The following is a 26,642-nucleotide window of genomic DNA, read 5'->3' as shown; positions in this document are numbered from 1 at the left end:
GTTGGCCTGGGGGATGATACAGTGTTTAGGTACCGTCTTGTTGGCCTGGGGGATGATACAGTGTTTAGGTACCGTCTTGTTGGCCTGGGGGATGATACACAGTGTTTAGGTACCGTCTTGTTGGCCTGGGGGATGATACACAGTGTTTAGGCACCGTCTTGTTGGCCTGGGGGATGATACACATTGTTTAGGTACCGTCTTGTTGGCCTAGGGGATGATACAGTGTTTAGGTACCGTCTTGTTGGCCTGGTGGATGATACAGTGTTTAGGTACCGTCTTGTTGGCCTGGGGGATGATACAGTGTTTAGGTACCGTCTTGTTGGCCTGGGGGATGATACACAGTGTTTAGGTACCGTCTTGTTGGCCTGGGGGATGATACACAGTGTTTAGGTACCGTCTTGTTGGCCTGGGGGATGATACACAGTGTTTAGGCACCGTCTTGTTGGCCTGGGGGATGATACACAGTGTTTAGGCACCGTCTTGTTGGCCTGGGGGATGATAGTGTTTAGGTACCGTCTTGTTGCCCTGGTGGATGACTTGATAAACTCCAATCTGGATGTAATCTCCCTGCTATAACAAGGCTAGCTATTTTCTCTGTTAGCCGTCTCCCTCCCTCCTCTCCCCTCCAGCAGCGTGCTGGCCCAGTTCTGGCAGCATGGAGGCCCAGAATAAAAGAGAAACCACCAATAGAGATTAGAAAAAGAGAGAAGAGATCGAGGCAAGAAAGAAAACAGAAGGGAGGGGAAGAGGACATACAAGAGAAGAGCAGGCAAACCAGAGAGAAAACAGAGAGAGAAGTGAATGTGCCTGCTGCGTTGGGCAGTCTGTGAATGCACGAGAAGGGGTCCAGGACCCCGCAGGCTCATCCTGCTGTCGGAAAGAGCACTAACCCCCCAAATACACAAATCCTCAAAACACACACACAACCAAAATTGAAAAACCCCTGTGGGAAAACTCAACCGAGGCTTTCTTACTGGTGGGCTGTAGACCTGAGATACTGTAGGCTTCCTTACTGGTGGGAAGTAGAACTGAGATACTGTAGGCTTCCTTACTGGTGGGCTGTAGACCTGAGATACTGTAGGCTTCCTTACTGGTGGGCTGTAGAACTGAGATACTGTAGGCTTCCTTACTGGTGGGCTGTAGACCTGAGATACTGTAGGCTTCCTTACTGGTAGGCTGTAGACCTGAGATACTGTAGGCTTCCTTACTGGTAGGCTGTAGACCTGAGATACTGTAGGCTTCCTTACTGGTAGGCTGTAGACCTGAGATACTGTAGGCTTCCTTACTGGTGGGCTGTAGACCTGAGATACTGTAGGCTTCTACTGGTGGGCTGTAGAACTGAGATACTGTAGGCTTCCTTACTGGTAGGCTGTAGAACTGAGATACTGTAGGCTTCCTTACTGGTGGGCTGTAGACCTGAGATACTGTAGGCTTCCTTACTGGTGGGCTGTAGAACTGAGATACTGTAGGCTTCCTTACTGGTGGGCTGTAGACCTGAGATACTGTAGGCTTCCTTACTGGTGGGCTGTAGACCTGAGATACTGCAGGCTTCCTTACTGGTAGGCTGTAGACCTGAGATACTGTAGGCTTCCTTACTGGTGGGATGTAGACCTGAGATACTGTAGGCTTCCTTACTGGTGGGCTGTAGACCTGAGATACTATAGGCTTCCTTACTGATGGGCTGTAGACCTGAGATACTGTAGGCTTCCTTACTGGTGGGATGTAGACCTGAGATACTGTAGGCGTCCTTACTGGTAGGCTGTAGACCTGAGATACTGTAGGCTTCCTTACTGATGGGCTGTAGACCTGAGGTACTGTAGGCTTCCTTACTGGTGGGCTGTAGACCTGAGGTACTGTAGGCTTCCTTACTGGTGGGCTGTAGACCTGAGATACTGTAGGCTTCCTTACTGGTGGGCTGTAGACCTGAGGTACTGTAGGCTTCCTTACTGGTGGGCTGTAGACCTGAGGTACTGTAGGCTTCCTTACTGGTGGGCTGTAGACCTGAGCTACTGTAGGCTTCCTTACTGGTGGGCTAGTATAGTCTCTGTACAGTATGACTGCTCTGATCTTGCTGTTGGTTCGATGTGTGTGTGTGTGTGTGTGTGTGTGTGTGTGTGTGTGTGTGTGTGTGTGTGTGTGTGTGTGTGTGTGTGTGTGTGTGTGTGTGTGTGTGTGTACTGACCTGTCGGAACAGGGACTCCTTGTTGGCCACTTCGTTCTCCAGCTTGTCGTTGAGGTCGTGTACGGAGGTGGCCTCTCGCTGCGCTGCCAAGTACCTCTTCTCCAGGGTGACGATACGCTCCTCTATGTCCTCCTTCTGGGCCATAGACTAGACGGGACAGAGAGAGAGACGGATACGTTTAGCACACACACACACACAACACCCGTATACATACACACATGCCTCTCGTATGTCTCTCTGCAGGCGTGTTCGTAACGTTAACATCCAGTACATACCTCTCGTATGTCTCTCTGCAGGCGTGTGTTCACATCTTCACTCTTGATGAGGTCCTTGCGTGCCGTGTCCAGGTCCTCCTCCAGCTCGCTGATGCGTCCCGTCATGGCCGCCATGCGCTCCATCATCTGCCCCAGGTCTGACGTCTGTCTCGCCACCACCTCCTGCAGCTCCCCCACCTTCCCCTGGTCCTCCTCCTGGCTCAGAGAGCCATCTGACGACCGCTAGGGACAAGACAGGGTTTAGGTTTCTTAAATATAGACAGACACAGCTAGGACATGATCTATAACCCCTGACCCTTCCCCTGGTCCTCCTCCTGGCTCAGAGAGCCATCTGACGACCGCTAGGGACAAGACAGGGTTTAGGTTTCTTAAATATAGACAGACACAACTAGGACATGACCTATAACCCCTGACCCTTCCCCTGGTCCTCCTCCTGGCTCAGAGAGCCATCTGACGACCGCTAGGGACAAGACAGGGTTTAGGTTTCTTAAATATAGACAGACACACCTAGGACATGACCTATAACCCCTGACCCTTCCCCTGGTCCTCCTCCTAGCTCAGAGAGCCATCTGATGACCACTAGGGACTAGTTGAGAGAGGAGGACAGTAGATATTAAATGCTGCAGGGCACGGCCTTGGAGGCTTGTGGTTGTTTTATCTTCCTTATTTAAATGCACTGACTAAGTCTCTCTGGATAAATGGTTTCCTACCTTGCCGTTTGTGCTCGGGGTGTTTTCAGAGTTGTGGTTGAGCCCTTCCATTCCATCGCCTAGCGACCTCTTCTGGACGTTCTGCTCTCTCAGGTAAGACATCTAGGAGAGAGGATGGTACTTTATTAAATACCCCCAAATTGGGGGACATTTGACTGGACCCGCCAATACATAGAAGACCAATAAATACCCAATAAAAACACAACAGAACCCAGACACTAACAGCAGCACATCATTAATGATTAGAAAAAACTAAGGGTTCATGTTAAAGAGACTCCTATCACGGAACGCAAACCGGCTGCACAATGGTGCATGAATGTATCCCCCCCCACATCAAACACGATCACGACACGCAGGTTAAAATATCAAAACAAACTCTGAACCAATTACATGAATATGGGGACAGGTCGAAAAGCATTAAAACATGTATGGCAATTTAGCTAGTTAGCTTGCTGTTGCTAGCTAATTTGTCCTGGGATATAAACATTGAGTTGTTATTTTACCTGAAATGCACAAGGTCCTCTACTCCGACAATTAATCCACACATAAAACGGTCAACCGAATCGTTTCTAGTCATCTCTCCTACTTCCAGGCCTTTTCTTCTCTTGACTTTATATAGCGATTGGCAACTTTCATAAATTAGGTGCATTACCGCCACCGACCTCATTCGTCTTTCAGTGACCCACATGGGTATAACCAATGAGATGGCACGTGGGTACCCGCTTCTATAAACCAATGAGGAGATGGGAGAGGCAGGACTTGCAGCGTGATCTGCGTCACAAATAGAACTGACTTCTATTTTAGCCAATGGCAACGCAGATGCTCATTGGCGCGCGCGAGCAGTGTGGGTCCAATAATTGAATAATATAGATTTCTACATTTATTTTGTAACACTCGCGCACGCGACGCGAGCGGTGTAGTCTGGGTATAAGGGACTCCACAGTCTGATCAGAGCACTGCACACACACACACACACAAACACTATTGCTTTAGAGGCAAGAGAAGATTCCTACTGAAACGTACAGCTGAACTGTGGGGGGGTATCACAGGAGGTTGGTGGCACCTTAATTGGGGAGGACAGGCTCGTGGTAATGGCTGGAGCGGAATCTGTGGAATGGTGTCAAATACAACAAACATGTGGTTTCCATGGTTTCCTTGACTTTGATGCCATTCCATTCGCTCCGTTCCAGACATTATTATGAGCCGTCCTCCCCTCAGCAGCATCCCCTGGTGTGTGTGTGTGTACTTGTGTGTGTTGTCTGGCCACCATTTTAAAAACAGTGAGTGAACTCATGAGACTGAAGCACCAGGGAAGAGTCCAGTTTGGGCCGTGAGCCTGACCACAACTATTCGAGTGCCGCCAGCCCCCCGTCAGGGACCAACCACACAAACGCATATATCCCTCCACTGACAGGCAGACACACTCTCCCCATCTTTCACAGCTCAGACGGTAGAGCTTGCAACTCCAGGGTAGTGGGTTTGATTCCCGGGACCGGCAGCCCGTAAAACATATTTCACACATGACTAAAGTCCCTTTGGATAATAGTGTCTGTTAAACGCCCAACTCGCACACATTCATGCAGGCTGACACACACAAGGAGAAGCGTAAGAGAAGTGTGTGTGTGTGTGTGTGTGTGTGTGTGTGTGTGTGTGTGTGTGTGTGTGTGTACTGCTAGGCTAATTCCCTACTCTCTGAGACGAAGAGAATCAAAGGAGAGATGTAGAGGACAGGAGAGAAATCTAGTCCACTTTCCCATGATCCTCGAGCCCTTTTGTCCATTCTAATCCCATTCACGACTCATCTCCTCTGAGAGCTCTGTGCATTCTGTGTGTGTATACGTCCTTTCGCGGAGTCCCAGTATCAGGCTCTCAGTTAATAAGCCTCATATCAATGTGTGACTCATGTCCCTACAACACCTGTATCTGTGTACAGTGGAACATTACAGATACTGTGTAACCACAAGACAACATTACAAATACTGTGTAATCACTAGACAACATTACAGATACTGTGTAATCACTAGACAGTATAACATTACAGATACTGTGTAATCACTAGACAGTATAACATTACAGATACTGTGTAATCACTAGACAGTATAACATTACAGATACTGTGTAATCACTAGACAGTATAACATTACAGATACTGTGTAATCACTAGACAACATTACAGATACTGTGTAATCACTAGACAGTATAACATTACAGATACTGTGTAATCACTAGACAACATTACAGATACTGTGTAATCACTAGACAGTATAACATTACAGATACTGTGTAATCACTAGACAGTATAACATTAAAGATACTGTGTAATCACTAGACAGTATAACATTACAGATACTGTGTAATCACTAGACAGTATAACATTACAGATACTGTGTAATCACTAGACAGTATAACATTACAGATACTATGTAATCACTAGACAGTATAACATTACAGATACTGTGTAATCACTAGACAGTATAACATTACAGATACTGTGTAATCACTAGACAGTATAACATCACAGATACTGTGTAACCACTAGACAGTATAACATCACAGATACTGTGTAACCACTAGACAGTATAACATCACATATACTGTGTAATCACTAGACAGTATAACATCACAGATACTGTGTAATCACTAGACAGTATAACATCACAGATACTGTGTAATCACTAGACAGTATAACATTACAGATACTGTGTAATCACTAGACAGTATAACATTACAGATACTGTGTAATCACTAGACAGTATAACATTACAGATACTGTGTAATCACTAGACAGTATAACATTACAGATACTGTGTAATCACTAGACAGTATAACATCACAGATACTGTGTAATCACTAGACAGTATAACATTACAGATACTGTGTAATCACTAGACAGTATAACATTACAGATACTGTGTAATCACTAGACAGTATAACATCACAGATACTGTGTAATCACTAGACAGTATAACATCACAGATACTGTGTAATCACTAGACAGTATAACATCACAGATACTGTGTAATCACTAGACAGTATAACATCACAGATACTGTGTAATCACTAGACAGTATAACATCACAGATACTGTGTAATCACTAGACAGTATAACATCACAGATACTGTGTAATCACTAGACAGTATAACATCACAGATACTGTGTAATCACTAGACAGTATAACATCACAGATACTGTGTAATCACTAGACAGTATAACATCACAGATACTGTGTAATCACTAGACAGTATAACATCACAGATACTGTGTAATCACTAGACAGTATAACATTACAGATACTGTGTAATCACTAGACAGTATAACATTACAGATACTGTGTAATCACTAGACAGTATAACATCACAGATACTGTGTAATCACTAGACAGTATAACATTACAGATACTGTGTAATCACTAGACAGTATAACATTACAGATACTGTGTAATCACTAGACAGTATAACATCACAGATACTGTGTAATCACTAGACAGTATAACATCACAGATACTGTGTAATCACTAGACAGTATAACATCACAGATACTGTGTAACCACTAGACAGTATAACATCACAGATACTGTGTAATCACTAGACAGTATAACATCACAGATACTGTGTAATCACTAGACAGTATAACATCACAGATACTGTGTAATCACTAGACAGTATAACATCACAGATACTGTGTAACCACTAGACAGTGTAACATTACAGATACTGTGTAATCACTAGACAGTATAACATCACAGATACTGTGTAATCACTAGACAGTGTAACATCACAGATACTGTGTAACCACTAGACAGTGTAACATTACAGATACTGTGTAATCACTAGACAGTATAACATCACAGATACTGTGTAACCACTAGACAGTGTAACATTACAGATACTGTGTAATCACTAGACAGTATAACATCACAGATACTGTGTAATCACTAGACAGTATAACATCACAGATACTGTGTAATCACTAGACAGTATAACATCACAGATACTGTGTAATCACTAGACAGTATAACATCACAGATACTGTGTAATCACTAGACAGTATAACATCACAGATACTGTGTAATCACCAGACAGTATAACATCACAGATACTGTGTAATCACTAGACAGTATAACATTACAGATACTGTGTAATCACTAGACAGTATAACATCACAGATACTGTGTAATCACTAGACAGTATAACATCACAGATACTGTGTAATCACTAGACAGTATAACATTACAGATACTGTGTAATCACTAGACAGTATAACATTACAGATACTGTGTAATCACTAGACAGTATAACATCACAGATACTGTGTAATCACTAGACAGTATAACATCACAGATACTGTGTAATCACTAGACAGTATAACATCACAGATACTGTGTAATCACTAGACAGTATAACATCACAGATACTGTGTAACCACTAGACAGTATAACATCACAGATACTGTGTAATCACTAGACAGTATAACATCACAGATACTGTGTAATCACTAGACAGTATAACATTACAGATACTGTGTAATCACTAGACAGTATAACATTACAGATACTGTGTAATCACTAGACAGTATAACATCACAGATACTGTGTAATCACTAGACAGTATAACATCACAGATACTGTGTAACCACTAGACAGTATAACATCACAGATACTGTGTAACCACTAGACAGTATAACATCACAGATACTGTGTAATCACTAGACAGTATAACATTACAGATACTGTGTAATCACTAGACAGTATAACATCACAGATACTGTGTAATCACTAGACAGTATAACATCACAGATACTGTGTAATCACTAGACAGTATAACATTACAGATACTGTGTAATCACTAGACAGTATAACATCACAGATACTGTGTAATCACTAGACAGTATAACATCACAGATACTGTGTAATCACTAGACAGTATAACATCACAGATACTGTGTAATCACTAGACAGTATAACATTACAGATACTGTGTAATCACTAGACAGTATAACATTACAGATACTGTGTAACCACTAGACAGTGTAACATTACAGATACTGTGTAATCACTAGACAGTATAACATCACAGATACTGTGTAATCACTAGACAGTATAACATTACAGATACTGTGTAATCACTAGACAGTATAACATTACAGATACTGTGTAATCACTAGACAGTATAACATCACAGATACTGTGTAACCACTAGACAGTGTAACATCACAGATACTGTGTAACCACTAGACAGTATAACATTACAGATACTGTGTAATCACTAGACAGTATAACATCACAGATACTGTGTAATCACTAGACAGTATAACATCACAGATACTGTGTAATCACTAGACAGTATAACATTACAGATACTGTGTAATCACTAGACAGTATAACATCACAGATACTGTGTAATCACTAGACAGTATAACATCACAGATACTGTGTAATCACTAGACAGTATAACATTACAGATACTGTGTAATCACTAGACAGTATAACATTACAGATACTGTGTAACCACTAGACAGTGTAACATTACAGATACTGTGTAATCACTAGACAGTATAACATCACAGATACTGTGTAATCACTAGACAGTATAACATTACAGATACTGTGTAATCACTAGACAGTATAACATTACAGATACTGTGTAATCACTAGACAGTATAACATCACAGATACTGTGTAATCACTAGACAGTATAACATCACAGATACTGTGTAACCACTAGACAGTATAACATCACAGATACTGTGTAACCACTAGACAGTGTAACATCACAGATACTGTGTAATCACTAGACAGTATAACATCACAGATACTGTGTAACCACTAGACAGTATAACATCACAGATACTGTGTAACCACTAGACAGTGTAACATCACAGATACTGTGTAATCACTAGACAGTGTAACATCACAGATACTGTGTAACCACTAGACAGTATAACATCACAGATACTGTGTAACCACTAGACAGTATAACATCACAGATACTGTGTAATCACTAGACAGTATAACATCACAGATACTGTGTAATCACTAGACAGTGTAACATCACAGATACTGTGTAACCACTAGACAGTATAACATCACAGATACTGTGTAACCACTAGACAGTATAACATCACAGATACTGTGTAACCACTAGACAGTATAACATCACAGATACTGTGTAATCACTAGACAGTATAACATCACAGATACTGTGTAATCACTAGACAGTATAACATTACAGATACTGTGTAATCACTAGACAGTATAACATCACAGATACTGTGTAATCACTAGACAGTATAACATCACAGATACTGTGTAATCACTAGACAGTATAACATCACAGATACTGTGTAATCACTAGACAGTATAACATCACAGATACTGTGTAATCACTAGACAGTATAACATCACAGATACTGTGTAACCACTAGACAGTATAACATCACAGATACTGTGTAATCACTAGACAGTATAACATCACAGATACTGTGTAACCACTAGACAGTATAACATCACAGATACTGTGTAATCACTAGACAGTATAACATCACAGATACTGTGTAATCACTAGACAGTATAACATCACAGATACTGTGTAATCACTAGACAGTATAACATTACAGATACTGTGTAATCACTAGACAGTATAACATTACAGATACTGTGTAATCACTAGACAGTATAACATCACAGATACTGTGTAATCACTAGACAGTATAACATCACAGATACTGTGTAATCACTAGACAGTGTAACATCACAGATACTGTGTAATCACTAGACAGTATAACATCACAGATACTGTGTAATCACTAGACAGTGTAACATCACAGATACTGTGTAATCACTAGACAGTATAACATCACAGATACTGTGTAATCACTAGACAGTGTAACATCACAGATACTGTGTAATCACTAGACAGTATAACATCACAGATACTGTGTAATCACTAGACAGTGTAACATCACAGATACTGTGTAATCACTAGACAGTGTAACATCACAGATACTGTGTAATCACTAGACAGTATAACATCACAGATACTGTGTAATCACTAGACAGTGTAACATCACAGATACTGTGTAATCACTAGACAGTGTAACATTACAGATACTGTGTAATCACTAGACAGTATAACATCCCAGATACTGTGTAATCACTAGACAGTATAACATTACAGATACTGTGTAATCACAAGACAACATTACAGATACTGTGTAATCACCACACGAAGCCTGTTCTTCTTTGTTAAACATGGGGATGATGACATAAGGTCCATAGTCATTCGAGATGGATTGGTTTTTTATTCCCCCAGGAAAACGAGTGAGGACGGTTGTCATGGATACGATTCGCTGATTGTCGGGCGAGAGTGAGTCGCCATTGGCAAGATGACTGGGAACATGGTTGAATCCCTCCACGAGGCAAACAAACAGGCAAAATGTCAGTACAGAGACAAAGTGGAGTCGCAATTCAACGGATCAGACATGAGATGGACGTGTCAGGGTCGATAGACAATCAACTGATTACAAAGGGAAGACGAGCCACGTCACGGAGACACCGACGTCTCGCTCCTCGGAAAAGACAAACAGCTTCTTCACCCACTTTGAAGATAACACAGTGCCACCATCGCGGCCCGCTTTGAGGATAATACAGTGCCACCAACGCGGCCCACTTTGAGGACAACACAGTGCCACCATCGCGGCCCGCTTTGAGGATAACACAGTGTCACCATCGCGGCCCACTTTGAGGACAACACAGTGCCACCATCGCGGCCCACTTTGAGGACAACACAGTGCCACCATCGTGGCCCACTTTGAGGATAACAGTGTCACCATCGCGGCCCACTTTGAGGATAACACAGTGCCACCATCGCGGCCCGCTTTGAGGACAACACAGTGCCACCATCGCGGCCCGCTTTGAGGACAACACAGTGCCACCATCGTGGCCCACTTTGAGGATAACACAGTGCCACCATCGCGGCCCGCTTTGAGGATAACAGAGTGCCACCATCGCGGCCCGCTTTGAGGATAACACAGTGTCACCATCGTGGCCCGCTTCCAAGGAATGTAAGGGCTTGTTCTCAGTGGCCGACATGAGTAAGACATTTAAGCTTGTTAGCCCTCGCAAGGCTGCCGGCCCCCCTAGCCGCGACCTCAGAGCATGCGCAGACCAGCTGGCTGGAGTGTTTACGGACATATTAAATCTCTCCCTTTCCCAGTCTGCTGTCCCCACTTACTTCAAGATGTCCACCATTGCTCCTGTACCCAAGAAAGCAAAAGGTAACTGAACTAAGGCTTGGGGCTAGTTAAGGATCACATCACCTCTACCTTACCAGACACACTAGACCCTCTTCAATTTGCATACCGCCCCCAATAGATCCACAGACGATGCAATCGCCATCGCACTGCACACTGCCCTATCCCATCTGGACAAGAGGAATACCTATGTAAGAATGCTGTTCATAGACTATAGCTCATCCTTCAATACCATAGTATTAGTACCAAGCTCATCACTAAGCTCAGGGTCCTGGGACTGAACCCCTCCCTGTGCAACTGGGTCCTGGGCTTCCTGACGGGTCGCCCTTAGGTGGTGAAGATAAGAAACAACACCTCTTCGCTGAACCTCAACACTGGGGCCCCACAAGGGTGCATGCTCAGCCCCCTCCTGTACTCCCATAACTGCGTGGCCAAGCACCTCTCCAACTCAATCCTCAAGTTTGCAGATGACGCAACGGTATTAGGCTTGATTACCAACAACGATGAGACAGCCGACAGGGAGGAGGTCAGGGCTCGGAGTGTGGTACCAGGTAACCTCTCCCTCAACAAAACTAAGGAGCTGATTGTGTACTTCAGGAAACAGCAGAGGGAGCACGCCCCTATCCACATCTTCGGGACCGCAGTTGAGAAGTTGAAAAGCTTCAAGTTCTTCGGACTTCGTCACTGACATCCTGAAATGGTCCACCCACACAGACAGTGTGGTGAAGAACGCGCAACAGCGCCTCTTCAACCTCAGGAGGCTGAAGAAATTTGTCTTGACACCTAAAACCCTCACAAAAACTTTCACAGATGCACAATTAAGAGCACCCTGTCGGGCTGTATCACCGCCCGCTACCGCAGGGCTCTCAAGAGGGTGGAGGCCAACAGACTGTTAAATAGCCATCACTAGCCGGCTACCACTCGGTTACTCAACCCTGCACCTTAGAGGCTGCTGCCCAATATTCATAGACATGGAATCACTGGTCACGTTAATAATGTTTACATACTGCTTTACCCATTTCATAGGAATATATTGTATATTAGCCTACTGTATTTTCGTCTATGCCACTCCGACATTGCTCGTCCTAATAGTATATACATCTTAATTCCACGATTGTACTTTTAGATGTGTGTACACAGGGTTACCACGGGGTCACCACAGGGTGGTCCAATGAGGCTTACCTCTTTGTGTTGTGATGTGAGCTGTTCTTCCAGTTGGCTGCATCTTTCTAAAGCCACACGCAGTCTCTCCCTGACCTGGAAAACAGACAATTATTAGTCTCCATCATTTTACACACTTGCCATTACATCTCTACAAAAGAAGAGATTAGCAGGCAGACGATGTCCTCCCCCCTACCAACCTTCTCATCCAGGGCTTTGTGGTGTTCGAACAGGGACTTGAGTGCCTTGAGGACCTCTACCTCGCTGGAGACCCCGGCAGGAGACTGGGCCTGCCTCTTCACCACCGTCATCCTCAGACTGCGTTCATGACGAGACACCAGACACTCCAGATGCTCCAGGAGAAGCTACGGTCATCACAGAACACACATCAGATGTTACACACACACACACTTTCCAGGAAAAGCTACGGTCATCACAGAATACACAAGTTTCAAACAGCTTGTTCACGCCACACACACACACAGGATTGGGAAATAGTACAGACATGTCTACACACGAGTGTGTTGTGCTCAATCCCATGTGGTTGAGCAGCTCAGGGGGGTCCCATCAGAGCTGCAGGCTGACAAAGCCCAGACTCTTCCCTTAATCTCCCCTTCCCCCTTCATATCCCCCCTCTACCCCCTTCCTCCCATATTCTACCCTCCATCCTCCCTCTCTCCTCCCTCTCATATTCTACCCTCCATCCTCCCTCTCCCCTTCCTCCCATATTCTACCCTCCATCCTCCCACTCCCTCCGATATTCTACCCTCCATCCTCCGATATTCTACCCTCCATCCTCCCATATTCTACCCTCCATCCTCCCATATTCTACCCTCCATCCTCCCATATTCTACCCTCCATCCTCCCATATTCTACCCTCCATCCCCTCTCCTCCTCCTCCCACCTTCCCTCCCCCTCTTTCAATTCCTCCCCCTCCCTCCTCTCCCCAGTCAGTGTCCATCATTCCTAATTAGACTGACCCAGACTCTGCTCATTGCAACTGGACTGGTGGATTAACCAGTTAGAGCCGTCATCTGCCACTAGGCCTGAGCAGAGAAGTGACAGACAGGGGAATTATCCTATGGCTGTCTGCGCTGTGACCTGGGAGGGCGGGTGCTCTGTCAACCACTCATTAGGGGTGACCTAATCCTCAGAACAAAGATCAAGCCCTCTCTTAAAAACACTCGTAAATACACACACACACACACACACACACTACTAAAACACAAACACAAACGAATACTCGCAGGTCAAACCAGTGGGAGTCTGACACTGTTAATGGACTATGCTAGGGACTGGAAGGGGACTGTGTGTGTGTGTGTGTGTGTGTGTGTGTGTGTGTGTGTGTGTGTGTGTGTGTGCGTGTGTGTGTGAGAGAGACTGACCCGTGTGTTGTTCCTCTCAGCCTTGAGCTCAGCGATCTCCTCCTCCCTCTCCATCAAATGCTCTCGACACACATTCACCTCCTTGGTCAGCGCAGCAAACTCCTGGACAACAACAACAACAACACATTAACACAACGTTAGAGACAGCAAACTCCTGGACAACAACAACACATTAACACAACGTTAGAGAGACAGCAAACTCCTGGACAACAACAACACATTAACACAATGTTAGAGAGACAGCAAACTCCTGGACAACAACAACACATTAACACAATGTTAGAGAGACAGCAAACTCCTGGACAACAACAACACATAAACACAACGTTAGAGAGACAGCAAACTCCTGGACAACAACAACACATTAACACAACGTTAGAGACAGCAAACTCCTGGACAACAACACATTAACACAACATTAGAGACAGCAAACTCCTGGACAACAACAACAACAACAACAACACATTAACACATCGTTAGAGAGACAGCAAACTCCTGGACAACAACAACAACAACCACATTAACACAACATTAGAGAGACAGCAAACTCCTGGACAACAACAACACATTAACACAACATTAGACCGGCAGGTCAAATCAATCAAATGGATTTTAGCCCTTTTAAGTCTTTCATAAAGTGAAGTCTGTTGTTATGGAAACTCTTCTCAACACTTAACAGGAGTAACAAGCTGCATCTGAATTGGCACCCTATTCCCTATATAGTGGTACTACTATAGACCAGAGCCCTATTCCCTATATAGTGCACTACTATAGACCAGAGCCCTATTCCCTATATAGTGCACTACTATAGACCAGAGCCCTATTCCCTATTTAGTGGTACTACTATAGACCAGAGCCCTATTCCCTATATAGTGGTACTACTATAGACCAGGGCCCTATTCCCTATATAGTGGTACTACTATAGACCAGAGCCCTATTCCCTATATAGTGGTACTACTATAGACCAGAGCCCTATATAGTGGTACTACTATAGACCAGAGCCCTATTCCCTATATAGTGGTACTACTATAGACCAGGGCCCTATTCCCTATATAGTGGTACTACTATAGACCAGAGCCCTATTCCCTATATAGTGGTACTACTATAGACCAGAGCCCTATTCCCTATATAGTGCACTACTATAGACCAGAGCCCTATTCCCTATATAGTGCACTACTATAGACCAGAGCCCTATTCCCTATATAGTGCACTACTATAGACCAGAGCCCTATTCCCTATATAGTTCACTACTGTAGACCAGAGCCCTATTCCCTATATAGTGCACTACTATAGACCAGAGCCCTATTCCCTATATAGCGGTACTACTATAGACCAGAGCCCTATTCCCTATATAGTGGCACTACTATAGACCAGAGCCCTATTCCCTATATAGTGCACTACTATAGACCAGAGCCCTATTCCCTATATAGTGGTACTACTAGAGACCAGGGCCCTATTACCTATATAGTGGTACTACTATAGACCAGAGCCCTATTCCCTATATAGTGGTACTACTATAGACCAGAGCCCTATTCCCTATATAGTGGTACTACTATAGACCAGAGCCCTATTCCCTATATAGTGGTACTACTATAGACCAGAGCCCTATTCCCTATATAGTGGTACTACTAGAGACCAGGGCCCTATTCCGTATATAGTGGTACTACTATAGACCAGAGCCCTATTACCTATATAGTGGTACTACTATAGACCAGAGCCCTATTCCCTATATAGTGGTACTACTATAGACCAGAGCCCTATTCCCTATATAGTGGTACTACTAGAGACCAGGGCCCTATTACCTATATAGTGGTACTACTATAGACCAGAGCCCTATTCCCTATATGGTGGTACTACTATAGACCAGAGCCCTATTCCCTATATAGTACACTATAGACCAGAGCCCTATTCCCTATATAGTACACTACTATAGACCAGAGCCCTATTCCCTATATAGTGGTACTACTATAGACCAGAGCCCTATTCCCTATATAGTGGTACTACTATAGACCAGAGCCCTATTCCCTATATAGTACACTACTATAGACCAGAGCCCTATTCCCTATATAGTACACTACTATAGACCAGAGCCCTATTCCCTATATAGTGGTACTACTATAGACCAGAGCCCTATTCCCTATATAGTGGTACTACTATAGACCAGAGCCCTATTCCCTATATAGTACACTACTATAGACCAGAGCCCTATTCCCTATTTAGTGGTACTACTATAGACCAGAGCCCTATTCCCTATATAGTGGTACTACTGAAGACCAGAGCCCTATTCCCTATATAGTGGTACTACTATAGACCAGAGCCCTATTCCCTATATAGTGGTACTACTATAGACCAGAGCCCTATTCCCTATATAGTGGTACTACTATAGACCAGAGCCCTATTCCCTATATAGTGGTACTACTAGAGACCAGGGCCCTATTCCCTATATAGTGGTACTACTATAGACCAGGGCCCTATTCCCTATATAGTGGTACTACTAGAGACCAGGGCCCTATTCCCTATATAGTGGTACTACTATAGACCAGAGCCCTATTCCCTATATAGTGGTACTACTATAGACCAGGGCCCTATTCCCTATATAGTGGTACTACTATAGACCAGGGCCCTATTCCCTATATAGTGGTACTACTATAGACCAGAGCCCTATTCCCTATATAGTGGTACTACTATAGACCAGAGCCCTATTCCCTATATAGTGGTACTACTATAGACCAGGGCCCTATTCTCTATATAGTGGTACTACTATAGACCAGAGCCCTATTCCCTATATAGTGGTACTACTATAGACCAGAGCCCTATTCCCTATATAGTGGTACTACTATAGACCAGAGCCCTATTCCCTATATAGTGGTACTACTATAGACCAGGGCCCTATTCCCTATATAGTGGTACTACTATAGACCAGAGCCCTATTCCCTATATAGTTCACTACTATAGACCAGAGCTCTATTCCCTATATAGTGGTACTACTATAGACCAGAGCCCTATTCCCTATATAGTTCACTACTATAGACCAGGGCTCTATTCCCTATATAGTGGTACTACTATAGACCAGAGCCCAGAGGCTGCATACATAATACGTTTCCATGTTGGTAAACAGGTAGGATGACAGTCAACAGGTAGGGCATCAACACACATCCTGACAGTCAACAGGTGGGGTAACTACACACATCCTGACAGTCAACAGGTGGGGTAACTACACACTTCCTGACAGTCAACAGCTGGGGTAACTACACACATCCTGACAGTCAACAGGTAGGGCATCAACACACATCCTGACAGTCAACAGGTAGGGTAACTACACACATCCTGACAGTCAACAGGTAGGGCATCAACACACATCCTGACAGTCAACAGGTAGGGTAACTACACACATCCTGACAGTCAACAGGTAGGGCATCAACACACATCCTGACAGTCAACAGGTGGGGTAACTACACACATCCTGACAGTCAACAGGTAGGGTAACTACACACATCCTGGCAGTCAACAGGTGGGGTAACTACACACATCCTGACAGTCAACAGGTAGGGTAACTACACACATCCTGGCAGTCAACAGGTGGGGTAACTACACACATCCTGAGAGTCAACAGCTGGGGTAACTACACACATCCTGACAGTCAACAGGTAGGGCATCAACACACATCCTGACAGTCAACAGGTAGGGTAACTACACACATCCTGACAGTCAACAGGTAGGGTAACTACACACATCCTGACAGTCAACAGGTAGGGTAACTACACACATCCTGACAGTCAACAGGTAGGGCAACTACACACATCCTGGCAGTCAACAGGTAGGGCAACTACACACATCCTGACAGTCAACAGGTAGGGTAACTACACACATCCTGACAGTCAACAGGTAGGGTAACTACACACATCCTGACAGTCAACAGGTAGGGTAACTACACACATCCTGACAGTCAACAGGTAGGGTAACTACACACATCCTGACAGTCAACAGGTAGGGCAACTACACACATCCTGGCAGTCAACAGGTAGGGTAACTACACACATCCTGACAGTCAACAGGTAGGGCAACTACACACATCCTGACAGTCAACAGGTAGGGCAACAACACACATCCTGACAGTCAACAGGGAGGGCAACTACACACATCCTGACAGTCAACAGGTAGGGTAACTACACACATCCTGACAGTCAACAGGTAGGGCAACTACACACATCCTGACAGTCAACAGCTGGGGTAACTACACACATCCTGACAGTCAACAGGTAGGGCAACAACACACATCCTGACAGTCAACAGGTAGGGTAACTACACACATCCTGACAGTCAACAGGTAGGGCAACTACACACATCCTGACAGTCAACAGGTAGGGTAACTACACACATCCTGACAGTCAACAGGTAGGGTAACTACACACATCCTGACAGTCAACAGGTAGGGTAACTACACACATCCTGACAGTCAACAGGTAGGGTAACTACACACATCCTGACAGTCAACAGGTAGGGTAACTACACACATCCTGACAGTCAACAGGTAGGGCAACTACACACATCCTGGCAGTCAACAGGTAGGGTAACTACACACATCCTGACAGTCAACAGGTAGGGCAACTACACACATCCTGACAGTCAACAGGTAGGGCAACAACACACATCCTGACAGTCAACAGGTAGGGCAACAACACACATCCTGACAGTCAACAGGTAGGGCATCAACACACATCCTGACAGTCAACAGGTAGGGCAACTACACACATCCTGGCAGTCAACAGGTTGGGCAACTACACACATCCTGACAGTCAACAGGTAGGGCAACTACACACATCCTGACAGTCAACAGGTAGGGCAACACACATCCTGGCAGTCAACAGGTAGGGCAACTACACACTTCCTGGCAGTCAACAGGTAGGGCAACTACACACATCCTGACAGTCAACAGCTGGGGTAACTACACACATCCTGACAGTCAACAGGTAGGGCAACAACACACATCCTGGCAGTCAACAGGTTGGGTAACTACACACATCCTGACAGTCAACAGGTAGGGCAACTACACACTTCCTGGCAGTCAACATGGAAGGCCAACTATAAACATCCTGACAGTCAACAGGTAGGGCATCTACACACATCCTGGCAGTCAACAGATAGGGCAACAACACACATCCTGGCAGTCAACAGGTAGGGTAACTACACACATCCTGGCAGTCAACAGGTAGGGCAACAACACACATCCTGGCAGTCAACAGGTAGGGCAACAACACACATCCTGGCAGTCAACAGGTAGGGCAACTACACACATCCTGGCAGTCAACAGATAGGGCAACAACACACATCCTGGCAGTCAACAGGTAGGGTAACTACACACATCCTGGCAGTCAACAGGTAGGGCAACAACACACATCCTGGCAGTCAACAGGTAGGGCAACAACACACATCCTGGCAGTCAACAGGTAGGGCATCTACACACATCCTGACAGTCACCTTTTAAGGTGCAAAGAAAACATTTAAACTGTATGTTCATGTGAGAATTGAATTAAAATACGATTGAAGTATTGAACGAGTATTACCACTGTTTCACGAATTTGACTGAAAAATACAACTGGGGTTTCAGAGTACGTTCCGTCACTAAGATTATAATATATCTATTCAGAGAGGTAGAGTTCTCCATCTCTCAGAGGACCAGGTGGACAACCACAGTAAGAGCAGCACACACTGACTACAACCATCAGGAGAGGAGGAGAGATGGAGAGGGGACAGTAGAGGAGGAGAGATGGAGAGGGGACAGTAGAGGAGAGATGAGGGAGAGGGGACAGTAGAGGAGGAGAGAGGGAGATGAGGGAGAGGGGACAGTAGAGGAGGAGAGAGGGAGATGAAGAGGGGACAGTAGAGGAGGAGAGAGGGAGAGGGGACAGTAGAGGAGGAGAGATGGAGAGGGGACAGTAGAGGAGGAGAGATGGAGAGGGGACAGTAGAGGAGGAGAGATGGAGAGGGGACAGTAGAAGAGGAGAGATGGAGATGAAGAGGGGACAGTAGAGGAGGACAGATGAGAGATGGAGGGGACAGTAGAGGAGGACAGATGAGAGATGGAGAGGGGACAGTAGAGGAGGACAGATGAGAGATGGAGAGGGGACAGTAGAGGAGGACAGATGAGAGATGGGAGGGGACAGTAGAGGAGGACAGATGAGAGATGGAGGGGACAGGAGAGGAGGACAGATGAGAGATGGAGGGGGGACAGTAGAGGGGGACAGATGAGAGATGGAGGGGACAGTAGAGGAGGACAGATGAGAGATGGAGAGGGGACAGTAGAGGAGGACAGATGAGAGATGGAGAGGGGACAGTAGAGGAGGACAGATGAGAGATGGAGGGGACAGGAGAGGAGGACAGATGAGAGATGGAGGGGGGACAGTAGAGGGGGACAGATGAGAGATGGAGGGGACAGTAGAGGAGGACAGATGAGAGATGGAGAGGGGACAGTAGAGGAGGACAGATGAGAGATGGAGAGGGGACAGTAGAGGAGGACAGATGAGAGATGGAGAGGGGACAGTAGAGGAGGACAGATGAGAGATGGAGAGGGGACAGTAGAGGAGGACAGATGAGAGATGGAGGGGACAGGAGAGGAGGACAGATGAGAGATGGAGAGGGGACAGTAGAGGAGGACAGATGAGAGATGGAGGGGACAGGAGAGGAGGACAGATGAGAGATGGAGAGGGGACAGTAGAGGAGGACAGATGAGAGATGGAGAGGGGACAGTAGAGGAGGACAGATGAGAGATGGAGGGGACAGTAGAGGAAGACAGATGAGAGATGGAGAAGACAGTAGAGGAGGACAGATGAGAGATGGGAGGGGACAGGAGAGGAGGACAGATGAGAGATGGAGGGGACAGGAGAGGAGGACAGATGAGAGATGGAGGGGACAGGAGAGGAGGACAGATGAGAGATGGAGGGGACAGGAGACACCTTTCCTTTGCCTTCATATTCCAAAGTCTCCCTCCACTCTTCCATCATCCCATTCAATCAACAGTCACCATGCATTAAGACTACATGCAGTTTACCAACCAGAGACGCTTGCCCTATACCACCCACACACAGCCCTTAACAGATTCCGTGATGGTTGTGCCGACAGAATGAACCATCCTGATGTTTGGTTCCCTGAGTATCCAGGCCTTCTTTGCGGACACACACACACACACACACCATGGCCTGGGGAAGCTGTCTTCTTTCCCCCTCTTATACAGTGCCTTGCGAAAGTATTCGGCCCCCTTGAACTTTGCGACCTTTTGCCACATTTCAGGCTTCAAACATAAAGATATAAAACTGTATTTTTGTGTGAAGAATCAACAACAAGTGGGACACAATCATGAAGTGGAACGACATTTATTGGATATTTCAAACTTTTTTAACAAATCAAAAACTGAAAAATTGGGCGTGCAAAATTATTCAGCTCCCTTAAGTTAATACTTTGTAGCGCCACCTTTTGCTGCGATTACAGCTGTAAGTCGCTTGGGGTATGTCTCTATCAGTTTTGCACATCGAGAGACTGAAATTTTTTCCCATTCCTCCTTGCAAAACAGCTCGAGCTCAGTGAGGTTGGATGGAGAGCATTTGTGAACAGCAGTTTTCAGTTCTTTCCACAGATTCTCGATTGGATTCAGGTCTGGACTTTGACTTGGCCATTCTAACACCTGGATATGTTTATTTTTGAACCATTCCATTGTAGATTTTGCTTTATGTTTTGAATCATTGTCTTGTTGGAAGACAAATCTCCGTCCCAGTCTCAGGTCTTTTGCAGACTCCATCAGGTGTTCTTCCAGAATGGTCCGGTATTTGGCTCCATCCATCTTCCCATCAATTTTAACCATCTTCCCTGTCCCTGCTGAAGAAAAGCAGGCCCAAACCATGATGCTGCCACCACCATGTTTGACAGTGGGGATGGTGTGTTCAGCTGTGTTGCTTTTACGCCAAACATAACGTTTTGCATTGTTGCCAAAAAGTTCAATTTTGGTTTCATCTGACCAGAGCACCTTCTTCCACATGTTTGGTGTGTCTCCCAGGTGGCTTGTGGCAAACTTTAAACGACACTTTTTATGGATATCTTTAAGAAATGGCTTTCTTCTTGCCACTCTTCCATAAAGGCCAGATTTGTGCAATATACGACTGATTGTTGTCCTATGGACAGAGTCTCCCACCTCAGCTGTAGATCTCTGCAGTTCATCCAGAGTGATCATGGGCCTCTTGGCTGCATCTCTGATCAGTCTTCTCCTTGTATGAGCTGAAAGTTTAGAGGGACGGCCAGGTCTTGGTAGATTTGCAGTGGTCTGATACTCCTTCCATTTCAATATTATCGCTTGCACAGTGCTCCTTGGGATGTTTAAAGCTTGGGAAATCTTTTTGTATCCAAATCCGGCTTTAAACTTCTTCACAACAGTATCTCGGACCTGCCTGGTGTGTTCCTTGTTCTTCATGATGCTCGCTGCGCTTTTAACGGACCTCTGAGACTATCACAGTGCAGGTGCATTTATACGGAGACTTGATTACACACAGGTGGATTGTATTTATCATCATTAGTCATTTAGGTCAACATTGGATCATTCAGAGATCCTCACTGAACTTCTGGAGAGAGTTTGCTGCACTGAAAGTAAAGGGGCTGAATAATTTTGCACGCCCAATTTTTCAGTTTTTGATTTGTTAAAAAAGTTTGAAATATCCAATAAATGTCGTTCCACTTCATGATTGTGTCCCACTTGTTGTTGATTCTTCACAAAAAAATACAGTTTTATATCTTTATGTTTGAAGCCTGAAATGTGGCAAAAGGTCGCAAAGTTCAAGGGGGCCGAATACTTTCGCAAGGCACTGTATATTGATCTAATTCTTTGGAGACTGGCACCGATTCCACACGAGAGACCATGGGAGTTTTTGATTGGCCTGACCATGCATAAGAGCCCGTCCTTTAGCCAGTGAGGGAGGAGTAGGAGGCGGGCAAAGGGGTTATTATGTGGGGAGTTGGAATGTTGGATTCCTGAATTCCAGAGCAGAGTCTGATGTACAACCAGCCGAGAGAGAGAGAGAGAGCGAGAGGCCCTGCCTGTCTGGCTACTTCAGTACAGCCTGCCCTGCATACTCTCTCCTTTCCTTCCATTTACCCACGCTCTCCTTCTTGGTCTCCCTTCATCTCTCTGTCTCTTCTCATCACTGTCTGTCTGAAATCTGTCTTGCCTACTACTAACCAAAAAGCCAAATACTGTGTACTAACCATACAACATACTATTTAGTAGAAATGTATGCAGCCGTTCACTAATCGTACAACATACTATTTAGTACATAGTGTTTAGCAGAAGAGTATTCAGTAAGCAACAAATAACAACATATTAGGGTCTCCTATACTGACAATCAGTGTTGGGGTTAGTTACCTGGAAACTAATATATTACATATTACTCTGTACATTTAACAAAAGTAACACGTTACTTTATAATATTACTTTGCATGTCGAAGGGAGCCGGCGTTATTTTCATGAAAAAAAATCTCTAAACGTTTTGGACTGTCGGAGGGAGTCGCGCGCTCTACCAAAGATAGGCTGGTTACTAACTCAGGTCTGATCACTGGTTCCTCCTTCCATCTGATAGGCTGGTTACTAACTCAGGTCTTATCACTGGTTCCTCCTTCCATCTGATAGGCTGGTTACTAGGCTGGTTACTAACTCAGGTCTGATCACTGGTTCCTCCTTCCATCTGATAGGCTGGTTACTAACTCAGGTCTGATCACTGGTTCCTCCTTCCATCTGATAGGCTGGTTACTAACTCAGGTCTGATCACTGGTTCCTCCTTCCATCTGATAGGCTGGTTACTAACTCAGGTCTGATCACTGGTTCCTCCTCCCATCTGATAGGCTGGTTACTAACTCAGGTCTGATCACTGGTTCCTCCTTCCATCTGATAGGCTGGTTACTAACTCAGGTCTGATCACTGGTTCCTCCTCCCATCTGATAGGCTGGTTACTAACTCAGGTCTGATCACTGGTTCCTCCTCCCATCTGATAGGCTGGTTACTAACTCAGGTCTTATCACTGGTTCCTCCTCCCATCTGATAGGCTGGTTACTAACTCAGGTCTGATCACTGGTTCCTCCTTCCATCTGATAGCCTGGTTACTAACTCAGGTCTGATCACTGGTTCCTCCTCCCATCTGATAGGCTGGTTACTAACTCAGGTCTTATCACTGGTTCCTCTTCCCATCTGATAGGCTGGTTACTAACTCAGGTCTGATCACTGGTTCCTCCTTCCATCTGATAGCCTGGTTACTAACTCAGGTCTGATCACTGGTTCCTCCTCCCATCTGATAGGCTGGTTACTAACTCAGGTCTTATCACTGGTTCCTCCTTCCATCTGATAGGCTGGTTACTAGGCTGGTTACTAACTCAGGTCTTATCACTGGTTCCTCCTTCCATCTGATAGGCTGGTTACTAACTCAGGTCTGATCACTAGTTCCTCCTCCCATCTGATAGGCTGGTTACTAACTCAGGTCTTATCACTGGTTCCTCCTTCCATCTGATAGGCTGGTTACTAACTCAGGTCTGATCACTAGTTCCTCCTTCCATCTGTGGCACTGCTTTCCTGTGCTAGTCTAGTGTGCTGCACTGTCATCTGGGCTGCTGAATTAGCCATATATACTGGAGGACAAACATCTGTACAGATTACCTAGCTTTTCATTCAAAATCTCTCTCTCACGTCGCCAGTTCTGGTTAAATGAGGAAACAAGTTGAGATCGAATCATGAAAACGCTCGGCCAAATTTAGTATGAAATCATGGCACTTTAAAACACTACATTTTCAAAATGTCACAAACTATGAAAATAAATGTGCGACCTCTGTGTCACTTTCTTTTTCACCTCTGTGGTGCCCCTGTGTGTCTCTCTCCTCTTCGTACTAAAGACATGTGACCAAACCGGACACCAAGGGCAGCTTTTCTCTTTTCTACATCACCAAAGGCACAAAAGGCTTCGGTCAGACAAGCTTTAATGTTCAGCACACAAGTCTATCTAGGCTAAGGGCCCCGTGGTAACGGCCTAATGTGGGCTCGACTGATAAGCAGCGTGTCTGTCTGTCCACTGTCCATCCATCAGTGCAGCACTAAAGAGGCCTGAGAGCAGAGTGGGACAAAAGCACAGCTGAATGCTCTCCTTGTCATTTCTGACCTAGCGCTTCGGGGGGGGGGAAGAGAGAAATACCACTGAAGATCATTTATCTTACTCCTGTCAGCACGGCTTCCTAGAATATATGTTGAGAGTGTGATGTGTGTGGGCGTCTGAGTGAGTGCACCGAGCGTCTCCGTGTGCTTGGTGTCCCCGTGTGCTTGGTGTCCCCGTGTGCTTGGTGTCCCCGTGTGCTTGGTGTCCCCGTGTGCTTGGTGTCCCCGTGTGCTTGGTGTCCCCGTGTGCTTGGTGTCCCCGTGTGCTTGGTGTCCCCGTGTGCTTGGTGTCTCCGTGTGCTTGGTGTCCCCGTGTGCTTGGTGTCCCCGTGTGCTTGGTGTCCCCGTGTGCTTGGCGTCCCCGTGTGCTTGGTGTCCCCGTGTGCTTGGTGTCCCCGTGTGCTTGGTGTCCCCGTGTGCTTGGTGTCCCCGTGTGCTTGGTGTCCCCGTGTGCTTGGTGTCCCCGTGTGCTTGGTGTCCCCGTGTGCTTGGTGTCTCCATGTGCCTGCATATCCTAACTCCCCCTGAGACACCCTCGGAGACTGGGGGGTCACAGCCAGGGTCAACCATTATCAACACAGACCCCTGGAGCAACTAGGATTAAGTGCCTTGCACATCAACTTGTGTTTCACCTTGTCGGCATGGGGATTGGGGAATAGCGACCTTTGGATAACTTGGTCAATGATCTAACCGCTAGGCTACCTGTGACCTGTTGTCCTCCTGGTATTACAGTCTAGATAGGACATCTGGTGGGATAAATGAACACAGAAACTGTTCTGTATGAACAGAAACCTGTATTTGTTGCTGTGGGACACCACCAACATCAGAAGGTATCTTGTCTGCCTCCTTCCCTCCCCCCAGCATGACAGCTCCCTCCCTCCCTCACTCCAGCATGAAGGCCCCCTCCCTCCAGCGTGACGGCTCCCCCCCTCCCTCCAGCGTGACGGCTCCCTCCCTCCCTCCAGCGTGACGGCTCCCCCCCTCCCTCCAGCGTGACGGCTCCCTCCCTCCCTCTAGCGTGACGGCTCCCTCCCTCCCTCCCTCCCTCTAGCGTGACGGCTCCCTCCCTCCCTCCCTCCCTCTAGCGTGACGGCTCCCTCCCTCCCTCCAGCGTGACGGCTCCCTCCCTCCCTCCCTCCCTCCAGCGTGACGGCTCCCTCCCTCCCTCCCTCCAGCGTGACGGCTCCCTCCCTCCCTCCAGCGTGACGGCTCCCTCCCTCCCTCCAGCGTGACGGCTCCCTCCCTCCCTCCAGCGTGACGGCTCCCTCCCTCCCTCCAGCGTGACGCCTCCCTCCCTCCCTCCCTCCCCCCAGCGTGACGGCTCCCTCCCTCCCTCCCTCCAGCGTGACGGCTCCCTCCCTCCCTCCAGCGTGACGGCTCCCTCCCTCCCTCCAGCGTGACGGCTCCCTCCCTCCCTCCAGCGTGACGGCTCCCTCCCTCCCTCCCTCCCTCCAGCTCCCTCCCTCCCTCCCTCCAGCGTGACGGCTCCCTCCCTCCCTCCCTCC

General features: G+C 46.1%; 1 protein-coding gene across 50 annotated transcripts in view; it reads right to left on the bottom strand.

Annotated features, from left to right (window-relative positions):
- The window catches only part of ppfia1 (PTPRF interacting protein alpha 1), a 108,945-nt gene that overhangs the window by 43,208 nt on the left and 39,095 nt on the right, over window positions 1-26,642 (bottom strand). For 49 of the 50 annotated variants that reach the window (XM_090223108.1, XM_090223109.1, XM_090223122.1 and 46 more), the window contains exons 3-8: window positions 13,965-14,066; window positions 12,780-12,944; window positions 12,601-12,675; window positions 3,168-3,269; window positions 2,458-2,679; window positions 2,183-2,329 (exon numbers count right to left, since the gene is read on the bottom strand). In XM_090223108.1, the coding sequence (XP_090079234.1) occupies window positions 2,183-2,329; window positions 2,458-2,679; window positions 3,168-3,269; window positions 12,601-12,675; window positions 12,780-12,944; window positions 13,965-14,066 (813 nt within the window). Of the gene's footprint in view, window positions 1-2,182; window positions 2,330-2,404; window positions 2,680-3,167; window positions 3,270-12,600; window positions 12,676-12,779; window positions 12,945-13,964; window positions 14,067-26,642 lie in introns of all 50 variants that reach the window. The other variant, XM_090223156.1, reaches the window with a different exon arrangement.

Source organism: Oncorhynchus mykiss, chromosome 26, assembly GCF_057628025.1.
Source record: "Oncorhynchus mykiss isolate SJ-2025 chromosome 26, ASM5762802v1, whole genome shotgun sequence".
NCBI lineage: Eukaryota > Metazoa > Chordata > Actinopteri > Salmoniformes > Salmonidae > Oncorhynchus > Oncorhynchus mykiss.
The sequence above is the reverse complement of the archived record's forward strand: the minus strand, read 5'-3'. Positions and strand labels throughout refer to the sequence as shown.